Source organism: Scylla paramamosain, chromosome 10, assembly GCF_035594125.1.
Source record: "Scylla paramamosain isolate STU-SP2022 chromosome 10, ASM3559412v1, whole genome shotgun sequence".
NCBI classification, from domain to species: domain Eukaryota; kingdom Metazoa; phylum Arthropoda; class Malacostraca; order Decapoda; family Portunidae; genus Scylla; species Scylla paramamosain.
Window position 1 is genome coordinate 15,760,169 of NC_087160.1, and position 12,973 is coordinate 15,773,141.

Genomic DNA, 12,973 nt, shown 5'->3' on the forward strand with positions numbered 1-12,973 from the left:
TTTCTACCTTAAGGTGCAAGATGAAACTGCTGGTGGTGATGTGAAAGCAGCCAGTAAGTTTCCTAGAACACTGGCAAGTGTAGAGCAAGCCAACCATAGGAGTAAAGTTAAGGAATTGTTCTCATTTTTTTTTCTTTTCATACCATAGGTGTTTTCTTAGACTGGTTCCAACTTATGCCGAAATTCAGTTTATAACGCGGAATAGGAATGATATTCTAGTGTAATTCAAGGATCCCTGTATAGTACAGAAAATGAAGATGGAATTATTGGTGAGCTCCATTTTGACAACAATAACACTGAAACAATAAAAGAAATACTGCTAGTTTTTTTAAGAAAAAAAAAAAAACACACAAGAAAACTGTGATATTCAAGAGAAATATGATAGATTAAATCACGAAAAGAAACCATAAACAAGACCATATCAGGGAGCTGCCATCACAAAAGCTAAACCTCCTGAACTTCACCCACAACCAGAACCTTCTTTGTCCATGGAGGAGGCAGTAGACACCTGCCGAAACGATAATTACTCCCAGTGAGGTCTAAAGCACTGTTCAGGGGGTGCTGTGAACTTATCATTAAACCCAGCTGTCACCTCACTGAACGTCTCCCTTTGTGTGTCTCACAACACAAGGGGGCAGTCACAGCCTGCCCTCTAAAGACAACTCTCTTCCTCCACACAAAACTACAAGCACCTAATAACACACACATCCTTCACTCAAAAATTTTTAAATCATAATCGCGACTCCTACACCAGCCCCAGAGTCCCCATCTGGGGAGGGGACCATAAATGTCCCCAGGTCAGACTGCCTTTCTGTCGACGACCCTAAGTGTCTTGACACCCCCCCTCAACTTTTTCTTCATTAACTTCTGCAACATTTGCAGTCTACGATCTAATTTTCAATCTGTAGAACACCACCTCTCCTCTTCTAAACCTCACCTTCTTTTCCTCACTGAAACTCAGGTGTCTGAGGTAAATGACAGTAGCCCCTTTTCTGTTCCCTCCTACTTTCTCTATCCTCACTTTCGATCCAAAGCTGGATGTTGCGTTTATGTGTGCAAAGACTTAACCTGCTCTCATGCCCACACTCTTGAATTTTCTGAGTTTTCCACCATTTGGCTACGACTACAGAGTCACTCTCAAACTAAATTTATCTGTGCTGTATACCTCTCACCTAACTCCTCTGAATATAAGAAATTCTTTGACTATTTAACTTCCAAAGTGGAGCACATTCTGACCCTCTTCCCTTTTGCAGAGATCTCCATTCTTGGAGACTTTAATGTTCACCACCAGCTTTGGCATTCCTCTCCCTTCACTGACCATCCTGGTGAACTAGCCATCAACTTTGCTATCCTCCACGACCTAGAGCAATTGGTGCATCACCCTACTCATATTCCTGACTGTCTTGGAGACACGTCCAACATTCTTGACCTTTTCCTGACCTCTAATCCTTCTGCTTATGCTGTCACCCTTTCTTCTCCGTTAGGCTCCTCCGATCACAATCTCATATCTGTATCTTGTCCTACAACTCCAATCCCTCCTCAGGATCCCCCTAAGCGAAGGTGCCTCTGGCGTTTTGCCTCTGCTAGTTGGGGGGACCTGCTGAGGTATTTTGCTGATTTTCCTTGAATGACTACTGCTTCCGTGTCAGAAACCCGTCTTTGTGTGCTGAGCGCATACCAGAGGTGATAGTGTCTGGCATGGAGGTGTACATTCCTCACTCTTTTTCTCGTCCTAAACCTTCTAAACCTTGGTTTAACACAGCTTGTTCTCATGCTATACATGATAGAGAGGTGGCCCACAAAAGGTACTTAAGCCTTCCATCACCAGAATCTCATGCAACTTATATTTCTGCCTGGAACCACGCCAAGTCTGTTCTCCAACTATCCAAAAAACTCCTTCATTAACAGAAAGTGTCAAAACCTTTCAAGATCTAACTCCCCTCATGACTTCTGGCATCTAGCCAAAAATATCTCCAATAACTTTGCTTCTTCTTCTTTCCCTCCTTTATTTCAACCAGATGGCACCACTGCTATCACATCTATTTCTAAAGCTGAACTCTTTGCTCAAACCTTTGCTAAAAACTCTACCTTGGACGATTCTGGGCTTGTTCCTCCCTCTCCTCCACCCTCTGACAAGTTCATGCTACCTATTAAAATTCTTCGCAATGATGTTTTCCATGCGCTTGCTGGCCTAAACCCTCGGAAGGCTTATGGACCTGATGGGGTCCCTCCTATTGTTCTCCGAAACTGTGCCTCCGTGCTTGCACCTTGCCAGTCAAACTCTTTCAGCTCTGTCTGTCAACATCTACCTTTCCTTCTTGCTGGAAGTTTGCCTACATTCAGCCTGTTCCTAAAAAGGGTGACCGTTCTAATCCCTCAAACTATTGTCCTATTGCTTTAATTTCCTCCCTATCTAAAGTTTTTGAATCTATCCTCAACAGGAAGATTCTTAAACATCTATCAATTCACCACCTTCTATCTGATCGCCAATGTGAGTTCCGTCAAGGCCACTCTACTGGTGATCTTCTGGCTTTCCTTACTGAGTCTTGGTCATCCTCTTTTAGAGATTATGGTGAAACTTTTGCTGTTGCCTTGGACATATCAAAAGCTTTTGATAGAGTCTGGCACAAAGCTTTGATTTCCAAACTACCCTCCTATGGCTTCTATCCTTCTTTCTGTAACTTGATCTTAAGTTTCCTTTCTGACCGTTCTATTGCTGCTGTGGTAGACAGTCACTGTTCTTCTCCTAAATCTATTAACAGTGGTGTTCCTCAGGGTTCTGTCCTGTCACCCACTTTCTTCTTATTAATCATTAATGATCTTCTAAACCAAACTTCTTGTCCTATCCACTCCTATGCTGATGATACCACCCTGCACTTTTCCACGTCTTTTCATAGACGTCCAACCTTTCAGGAAGTAAACATTTCATGCAGGGAAGCCACAGAACGCCTGACTTCTGATCTTTCTAAAATTTCTGATTGAGGCAGAGCAAACTTGGTATTGGTCAATGCCTCAAAAACTCAATTCCTCCATCTATCAACTCGACACAACCTTCCAGACAACTATCCCCTCTTCTTCAATGACACTCAACTGTCCCCCTCTTCTACACTGAACATCTTCGGTCTGTCCTTTATTTATAATCTGAACTGGAAACTTCACATCTCATCTCCAGCTAAAACAGCTTCTATGAAGTTAGGCATTCTGAGACGTCTCCACCAGTTTTTCTCACCCCCCAACTGCTAACTCTGTACAAGAGCCTTATCCGTCCATGTATGGAGTATGCTGCACATGTCTGGGGGGGTTCCAATCATACTGCTCTTCTAGACAGGGTGGAATCAAAAGCTTTTCGTCTCATCAACTCCTCTCCTCTAACTGACTGTCTTCAGCCTCTCTCTCATCACCGCAATGTTGCATCTCTAGCTGTCTTCTACTGCTATTTTCATGCTAACTGCTCTTCTGATCTTGCTAACTGCATGCCTCCCCTCCTCCTGTGGCCTCGCTGCACAAGACTTTCTTCTTTCTCTCACCCCTATTCTGTCCACCTCTCTAATGCAAGAGTTAACCATTATTCTCAGTCATTCATCCCTTTCTCTGGTAAACTCTGGAACTCCCTGCCTGCTTCTGTATTTCCACCTTCCTATGACTCGAATTCCTTCAAGAGGGAGGTTTCAAGACACTTATCCTTCAATTTTTGACTACCGCTTTGGACCCTTTTTATGGGATTGGCATTTCAGTGGGCATTTTTTTTATCGGATTTTTGTTGCCCTTGGTCAGTGTCCCTCCTACATAAAAAAAAAAAATAAATAAAAAATATAAACTTGCATGCTTCTTTTATGGCCATGCCCAACACTCCCTTCTCCAACAGTGTAAGGAACCAATTCATTTTTCCAACCATATCAAGTCTACACCCCCTTTGTGGAAAACCCCTCTCCTTTACTACCCTCCATGTCACTTCTGAATCCTTTCACACTCTAGAGGTCTTCCCTCTGTGCCCTTAGTTCCCTCTCTCTCTTCAATAGTATCTCAGGAACTTCACAGATACCATGGTCCATGGCTGGCTGCCCAGTAAAAGGCAAGACACTATTCCTATCTTTTATAAACATTCACTACAACAGCTTTATACACATACATGCAGATGGCTCCTACATCCCATTTCCTCCATCAATGGTGCCATCATATACATCCCATCCAAATCCATTGTCACTGCCTGGAGGTTGCCTGCCTCAGTACTCATGGCAGAACTCCTTGCAATAAAAGATGGCTTCAAACTTGCCCACACCACTAACCTTCCTTGCTCAGTAACCCTTTTTACCAATTCCCTCACAACAACTCTGCTGAAACACACCATTCCCTCTGCTTCAACATACACAATCCCCTGTCCCAACTATCAACTTCATACATAGACATTTACCTTCAGTGAGTCCCTTCCCACATCAACATTGTGGGAAACACCATAGATGATAAAGTGACAAACAAGGTTCACTCCTACCCCTCTCCCATAGACTTTACTACTGACCTGACTGACTATAACTAACTTACAGAAAGACTGACTCATGATGTGGACACCTGCAAGATGCCTTACAATACACCATATTTGGATGCATCAGATAGGACACATGGTACCACTGATAGACCTACTCCATGAGCCATGTCCTAGACACTGTAGTCACTAGACCTAGGAAAGAACACAGCTGCTTCAATCACCACATGGACAAGCTGGAATTAACAGACATCCCTCACTACCCCTAAAACTACATACAACCAGCCACTCCAGAACATCTCCTGCTATAATGTCCTCACCACCAATCCCACTGCACTGCTATCCTCCACTCACTGGCAGCATTCCACCTCCACAGACCAACACTAGCAGACCTGAGTTCTCAAGACCCTAGTCTAACCTTCAAGATGCTGAAGCACATCAGGATCTTTCTCCAGAAGACAGGACAACTCACCAGAACCTAAACCCAACCTTAATTTTTCCATATAATATGTCTCTCTCTCTCTCTCTCTCTCTCTCTCTCTCTCTCTCTCTCTCTGTTTTGTGTAAGTGAGTACTTTCATTAAGACTTCATTCCATTAACACTATGAAGTTGTATTACTTTTGAAAATCACACTGCATGGGCTTAGGTGTATACTAATGTGTCATAGTTCTCATAAGAACAGCACACTTTCCTTTTATCTCTTCTACATCTTGCCAAGGTTCCCCTATTCCTGAATGCACTGAATGCACTAACAGCAAATTCACTACACACAGTAAGTAGCTTTCTCAATTTTTGGGAATATAGTCCCTGAGATTGAGAAGTGAATGGTGTTTTGCTGAAAATGCATGGATTCCTCTATTGTCAACAAAATGAGAGAAGAGAAAACAAAATTCCCACAACATGAGTGACTCACAGAACTCAGGGAAAGTTGTCTTTTATCATTTTTACATGATAAAAACAGATAGCCTTCATACTTGCTAATGATGTAGTTGATGAGTGACAGTATTAGATAAAATTTTTCACAAATTTGGGTATTTTTTTTACTAATTTTCTAATGAATGATCCTCATAAGCAGTATCTTTACCATTTAATCCATTTCACTTGTAAGCTTTGAAATCTTTCCTATTTGTTGTTCCAGTCTTATGGCTTGAATTATTTTGAGCAGAGAAGTGCCCAGATGTCTCCTAAAGGAACCACATGCTTCTAGAGAGTGAATTTCAGTCAGTAAGTACTTATTCTATTAGCTACCCCATAAAATAGTTGTACACGTTTCCTGTTTCCAGTAAAAGTTTGAGACTCGTATGGCAATATTTACGCTATTAAAATAATTATTATATGTAATTCATCTTGTGCAAACCCCCCTTCAGCAATCCCTTTCTCTATAATTTTGCAAGTTTTTTGCCAATTTTTATTTATCTATTTATTTTTTTTCTAAATAAATATTAAGTCATTGTATATCTGACATCCTGCTACATGTAAGAATGAGGATTCCTAAGGACTAGCACTTAAGTGTCTGGCAGACTCCTGACATAAGCAGATCTGCGATGCTTGCAGAAAAAAACTGGTGGTACCTCAAAAGAAAAGATATTGGTACTTGGAGTGATATTACTCCATCAGTTTTTAACAAACAGGAATTCTAAAGATAGCTACAGAAAAAGGATTGAAAAATTTTATATTTTATTTTTTTCCTTTTTTCTTCTGAAAAATACTTAGCCAATTAAAATCAAACTTATACAGTCCCATAAAATCTATAAAAAAAATTCATATTAATAGACAAATTGTTTTTCCATTTTTTTTCCTGAAAACTACTCAGCCAATTAAAATCAAACTTGTCCAGATGTCCCCTTATCCAATCCCATACAACCTATAAAAAATTCATGTTAATAGACAAATTATGAATGTCACCACATAAGTAAGTGGAATTGGCTCTCTTTAATTAAAATGGCTTTTTTAAGTGGTAATTGAGTTCACCCCTTTTTTTTTAATATTCATGCCCTTCATATGTAACAAAGAAAAGTTCTCCTGTTATACCAAGGAACTTATTCCTGAAATATTCAGCACACATTAAAAACAATCAAAAGATGCACTTATGAATACTAACCTTGAATCCTGCACCTCAAAACGGTAGTGTAAGGCATTGCTAAAGGTGACAGTTTCAACCTTCCTCTTTTTCCTGTTATATAACTGCAGATATATAAAAAGAGAACATCAGTGTTTTGCAAAAAATAAATTTCAAACATTATAATAGTTATAGTTTTATCATCTATTTCATGTAAAAAAGATAAAAATTTATTTTTCTCCAGTAAAATATCAGTGATCAATGAATGAGACAACTGGTAAGGCTCAAGTTAATTCATTTATATACCAGACTGACAATCACCACATAGGGTGGCCCAGACAAAGCACCACACACACACACATACACACACACACTTGTGACTAAAAAATGTGTCAAAATGGAGAAGGTAATAAAAAGTGAAGACAAGTCTGAAATTCTACAAGTGATGATTAGAAGTGGAAATGGAAGGATAATGAATTATGTTGGAATGTATGTGCCACCTATGACCAATGCTTGGCAAAAAGAGATGTTGATAGATGTGCTAAAAGGTCTTGAAAATAGTGATGGAAAGTAGTGATATAGTTATTGTTGGTGATTTTAATTGAAAGGAGATAAACTGACAACTACTGGAAGTGAGAGCTCATGGAGTAATGGACTATTGAAGTGGGCAATGGAAAACTTGTTGACTCAATGGGTTGATTGTAATACCAGATTTAGTGGCAGAGATAAACAAACCATAAAGACTTGATTTAATGTTTACCAAGAGATGGAAATTATTGAAACTATACACTATGCTAGCCCTCTAGCTAAAAGTGATCATGTGTTGATGGAATTTAATTTGAAAAAAGAAAATGTAATCATTGATGAAAATTATAAGGTGAAAAGATTTAAATATAGTAAAGCTGACTGAAAAATTAAGAAAGTACTTTGTTGCCGTGGACTGGAAAGACTTAGAAGATGCAGATGTTCGGGAAAATGGGATATATAATTCTGCTGTGGAGAAATTTGTACCTAGAGGAGATGTAGAAAGGGTAAAGAATGGTTCAATACAAAATGTAGAGAGGCTAGAAACTGTAAATCAAACACTTGGAATAGATGGAAGAGGAAAACTTAAAGCATATGGGAGGAATATATTGATGCTAGAAACAAGTACTTGAGATGAGAATGGAGAGAAGAAACTATGAAAGACATATAATGGATAAGTGTATAAATGAGCCCAAACTAATCTTCAGACATATAAATTGGAGGATGAAGAAAGGTGTATCAAGATTGAAAGTTGAAGGAAAAATCTATGATGATGCACAGGACATGGCAGAGATTATGAACAATAGTTTCAGATTGGTATTTACTGTGGAAGGAGAGTTTGATACTGGAAAGGATAAATTAGTGAGGAATAAGTACAGTCCCAGTCAGTTATGAAGAAATACTTAAGATGATGGAAGAACTTGAGGTAAATAAAGCAACTAGTCCAGATGGAGTATCAAACTGGATATTGAAGGAATGTAGAGAACAACTGACTGATAAAATTCACAGTCTAGTGGTGACATCACTATCACAGGGAAGAGTACCAAAAGACTGGAAGAGAGCAAATATTACACAAATATACAAAGGAGTAAATAAGGAAAATCCACTAAATTATAAACCAATGTCCTTGACTAATGTTGTAGGAAAATTATGTGAAAGAACAGGAGAGAGACAGATGGGTGGATGGTGTCTACTTAGACTTGAAGAAGGCATTTGACAAAGTACCACACCGAAGATTGCTATGGAAGATAAAAAATTATGGAAAAATTGGAGGAAGACTGCTGGAGAGGATGTAGGATTATCTGAATGATAGAGAGATGAGAACTGTAATTGAAGAGTGTGGCTGTGCCATGTATAATGTATGGTATGGATGTGATTGCATGGAATGAAAGTGAAATTGATAAGTTAGAAGTGGGCCAGAATAGAGTAGCAAGGATGGCACTGAGTGCACCGAGGTGCACAGCAGTTGAAGCCTCGAGAGGTGACATGGGATGGAGCACCTTTAGAGAAAGACTCATAAAAGCCACACTTAGGTACAAGATTAGGCTTGAGAGAATGGATGATGCAAGAATAGCAAGGAAGGTGTACCTGTGGAATGAAAGTGGAAGCAAATGGAGGAAGAGATGCATGAGAATGACAGACAGGAATGGATTGCAAGTTGTGTGGGCGATAAGAATGGCTGGTAGGAATCAAAATGAGTGTGAATGGGTGGTAACAAGAGGAGGCAGAGTGGGAGCCGAATGGGATGTGAGAAAATGGAAGAATGAGATAGACAAAGAAGTGAAATGTGTGGGACTGAATGAATGAAAGAATGAAATGGAAAGAAAGAAGACCCTGGAATGGTACAAGGAGAAAGAGGCCCCGAGGTATGAAAGGTGGTACGATGGAAGCCTGGGCGGTGATCTTCTCTTCCGAGCGAGGGCACAGTGTATGGATGTGAATGCAAGGAGTTACAGGTGGTATGAGTCCCACAGCAAAGTGTGCCAGATGTGTGACATGGGAGAGGACGAGATGGTGGAACATGTGGTGCTGGAGTGTGTGAAGTATGCCAGAGACAAGAATGAGATGATGCAAGTGATATTGACTGAGTTAGGGCATGATAGGAATGAAAGAGTTGAGAAGACGGGAAAGGAGTGGATGGTGTTGTTGCTGGGACTGTGTAGAGAGGCGAAGGAAAGGATGATTGAGGCGATGAAAGAGTTTCTGGAGAGAATGTGGCATGCCAGGTGTATGAACAATTAGGATAGAGGATGCTGTTAGTTTCTCTTTTTTTTTTCCCCTTCTACAGGAGTTGCCGATCCAAAGGCCTGGCTCAGGAGTGATCCTATGCCACCTGTACCATCAAGATCATCAAGATCAAGATCAAGGCCAAAATTCATCTTGGCTGAAAGTATCTAGTGGTGTCCCACAGGGGTCAGTGTTGGGACTGAAAATGTTTGTAATATATGTGAACAATATAAATGAAGAAATAAATAGTTATATGAACTTATTTGTGGATGATGCTAAGCTGATAAGGAGAGTAGAAAATATAAATGATTGTATGTGCTGCAAGATGATTTAAATAAGATAAATAGATGGAGTAAATCTTGGCAAATGAAATTCAGTTTAAGTAAATGTAAAGTAATGGAGTTTGGCAAGAGTAAGAAAAGAATACAATATCATTATGAGATGGAAGGCATGAAGTTCAAGAAGTCAAAAGAGGAAGTGGATTTGGGAGTAACAGTTACTGAAAATTTGACTCCAGACAGACACATTGATAAAATTACTGGAGATGATGAATTTGTTAAAAAGAGTAAGAATGGCATTCTCATATTTGGATAAAGAAATGATAAAAAAATTGTTAATTTCCATGATAAGACCAAGATTGGAATATGCAGCAGTGGTGTGGTCTCCTCATACAAAGAGGAATATTATAAAATTAGAAAGAGTACAAAAAGCAGTCACTAAGATGGTTCCAGAGCTGAGTAAATCAACCTATGAAGAGAGATTAAGAATGCTGGAAATTCCTTCACTTGAAAATAGGAGGGAGAGAGGAGATTTAATAAACATCTATAGAATGATAAATGGTATGGAAAATGTGGACAAAGAATGTTTTATAAAATCAGACACACAGAGTACAAGGGAACACAATAAGAAGTTGAAGAAAGTTAACTGTAGAAGAGACATTAATAAGCATAGTTTTCCTCACAGAATTGTGAACAAATGGAATGAACTTAATGAAGACATTGTAAATGCCGAAACTGTCAGTGCTTTCAAGACCAAACTAGATAGATATAGATACAAGATACTATGAGATTACTCCCTTCCCGTAAACCACAACTAGATAAACACACACACACACACACACACACACACACACACACACACACACACACACACACACACACACACACACATACACACACACAGTGGCAGTGGAGCTGACAGGACGTGTTTTCTAGTGCTCTGCATACAAGATACTATGAGATTACTCCCTTCCCGTAAACCACAACTAGATAAACACACACACACACACACACACACACAGTGGCGGTGGAGCTGACAGGACGTGTTTTCTAGTGCTCTGCATATAGAAGGAATAACACAAATCGCTCATGGTGGAACAAGATATGTTATGAAAACACAGGAATACCTAGATGGTAAATAGGGAGGGAAGAAACAGTGCTGTGAATATAGTTATCCCGTATCTAGAAAAGTTTGGTTTGGTTTGTTTACATTTTGGACAAATATGGCAGAAGGCAGCACCCCAAGAGAAAGAGCTTCATTTGAAGGTTTTACTTTTTTTTTTTTTTTTTTTTTATGTAGGAAGGACGCTGGCCAAGGGTAACAAAAATCTTTTGTGACCACTCCTTGTTTTGGCTAACAAAATGACTGTGTTTGTTTTAAACAAAGTGTTCTACTGAGGTGATGTGTGATGCCTGGAAAATATACAGGCCACGATTACATAATACAAGTGTTAAGGTGTCACTAGAATGGTGAAACAAATTTAAAACTATGCCGCATAACTTATGGCCATGAAAAGACTGTAAGTGCATTAGTGAAAAAATGGAGCGATGAAGGACACGAGGATGTGCCTCACCACAAGCATGGTGGTGGGGCAGCCCAAAACGTTTATTTTTTAGTTGTTTTCTGTAAGCTGAGGATGTACCTTTAACTGTCTCTTGACACCATGTAAGGTGTTGTCAAACATTTTTGGGGGCCACACCACCATGTTTTTGGTGAGGCACATCCTCACATCCCTCATTGCTCCATTTCTTCACATACAGTCTTTTCATTGGCAGTAGTTATGGGGAATATTTTTAAACTCATTTTGCCATTCTAATGAAACTCTAACACTCATACTATGTAATCATGGCCTGTATATTTTCTAGGGATCACACATCACCTCAGAAGAACACTTTTTCTTAGAACACAGCCATTTTGTTAGCCAAAACAAGGAGCAGTTACTAAAGATAATTTTCCTTTATGTCAATATGTCAAACACTGAATCCATTACTCTATGCTTTTAAAAGCATATGAAGGGCTAATCAAGTTGCCATGTAGTTATTTTTTCCCGGCAAATTTTTTCAGACTGAGAAGGGGCAAGTTGCCAGTTTGTGCAATGTGACACTCATTTTAGCATGAGTTCTAATCGTGAATGTCACTGACTGTATGACAGCTTGGAATGAACTTGATGAAGAGATTCTGTGTGCAAAAACAATTCATGGATTTAAGGCAAAGTTAAATGCTAAGAAATAGAGACAGGACAGCATGAGCCTAAACATGGCTCTTTCCCTGTACCTCACAACTAGGTAATACAACTAATACACACACACACACACACACACACACACACACACACACACACACAAAGAATAACACAACACAACACAAAGAAGAATTTTCCACAAAAAAACATTGAAGTTTGGAATTGACTAACAGAGACTATAGTTTTGGCAATAAATGTGCACAAATTAAATTAAAAATTAGACATGTGTAGATATGAAGACTGGGCCACACAAGTGCAGCTCAGGCCCTGTAAATTACAACTAGGTAAATACAACAAGGTAACCCACATAATTTACACTCTTGGCCCCATTACCTCCTGGTGCAAAGTGATAGCTGTTGGACCCACTATACTACATCTGTTAAGTTAAATAATCCAAGGAAAAGGTGTAAAACCAAGACCACAACATGAAAAGCTAGCAAATAGAGATGTCAGGTCCATATATACACATTATATAGGAAACCCAATGCCTGAGGTATTGTATTGGATAGCAAAGGAAAAGCATATAGATATGAAAAAGAAACATTAAATGTAGTCCTGTGATTCTTAACTTCTAGGAACCATACAGCTTGAAAAGAATTGCATGAAGATTTTGGAGCCTATTCCCAGGAAGCAGAGGTTTGAAAAAAAAAAAAATTTAAATTGATTTATTTAAATAATTTTTATTTATTTATTTTTTTTTTATCTAAATTATTTTCTGCATAAATCTTTGTTTGTGCTGATTATTTGTTTCAGTCTTATGAGACCATTTTCTTGTATTCAACTTGGCCAATGTTAAATGAAATCATAGCTTAATACTGTTATGACAGATTCCTGCCCCTCTTATAACTGCCTCAAACTGAGCTAGCTCTCCCAAATCACCCCCTACATGACTTGGTGCATGGCTTTAACTGTGAATTACAAGGCCCTTCTGGACTCTTGCACCCTTTACACAGACAGTCATAGCACCAGGTTACAGGAATGAGGTTTTCAGCCTGTTTCACCCACCAACAGGCAAGAGAATATTATAACAACAACTGAATCATTTCCCATTTGCTGAGAAAGAATCCTGCAGAACAATGTTGTTTACAGCCTCCAGGAAGACAGGCCTCTACCACTCACCAAACAGAAAAGATTTCACTGTACAGCAGTTTTCATATAATC

General features: G+C 39.2%; 2 protein-coding genes across 5 annotated transcripts in view; one reads left to right on the forward strand and one right to left on the reverse strand.

Annotated features, from left to right (window-relative positions):
- Positions 1-6,576, forward strand: part of LOC135104259 (uncharacterized) — a 36,901-nt gene extending 30,325 nt beyond the window's left edge. The window contains exon 2 of the transcript XR_010270351.1: positions 4,542-6,576. The gene's annotated coding sequence lies outside the window, so the exon portion shown is untranslated. The remainder of the gene's footprint in view (positions 1-4,541) is intronic.
- LOC135104258 (breast cancer type 2 susceptibility protein-like) overlaps positions 1-12,973 on the reverse strand; it is a 315,255-nt gene that overhangs the window by 163,949 nt on the left and 138,333 nt on the right. For all 4 annotated transcript variants that reach the window (XM_064011445.1, XM_064011444.1, XM_064011446.1 and 1 more), the window contains exon 8: positions 6,583-6,665. In XM_064011445.1, coding sequence (XP_063867515.1) covers positions 6,583-6,665 — 83 coding nt within the window. The remainder of the gene's footprint in view (positions 1-6,582; positions 6,666-12,973) is intronic.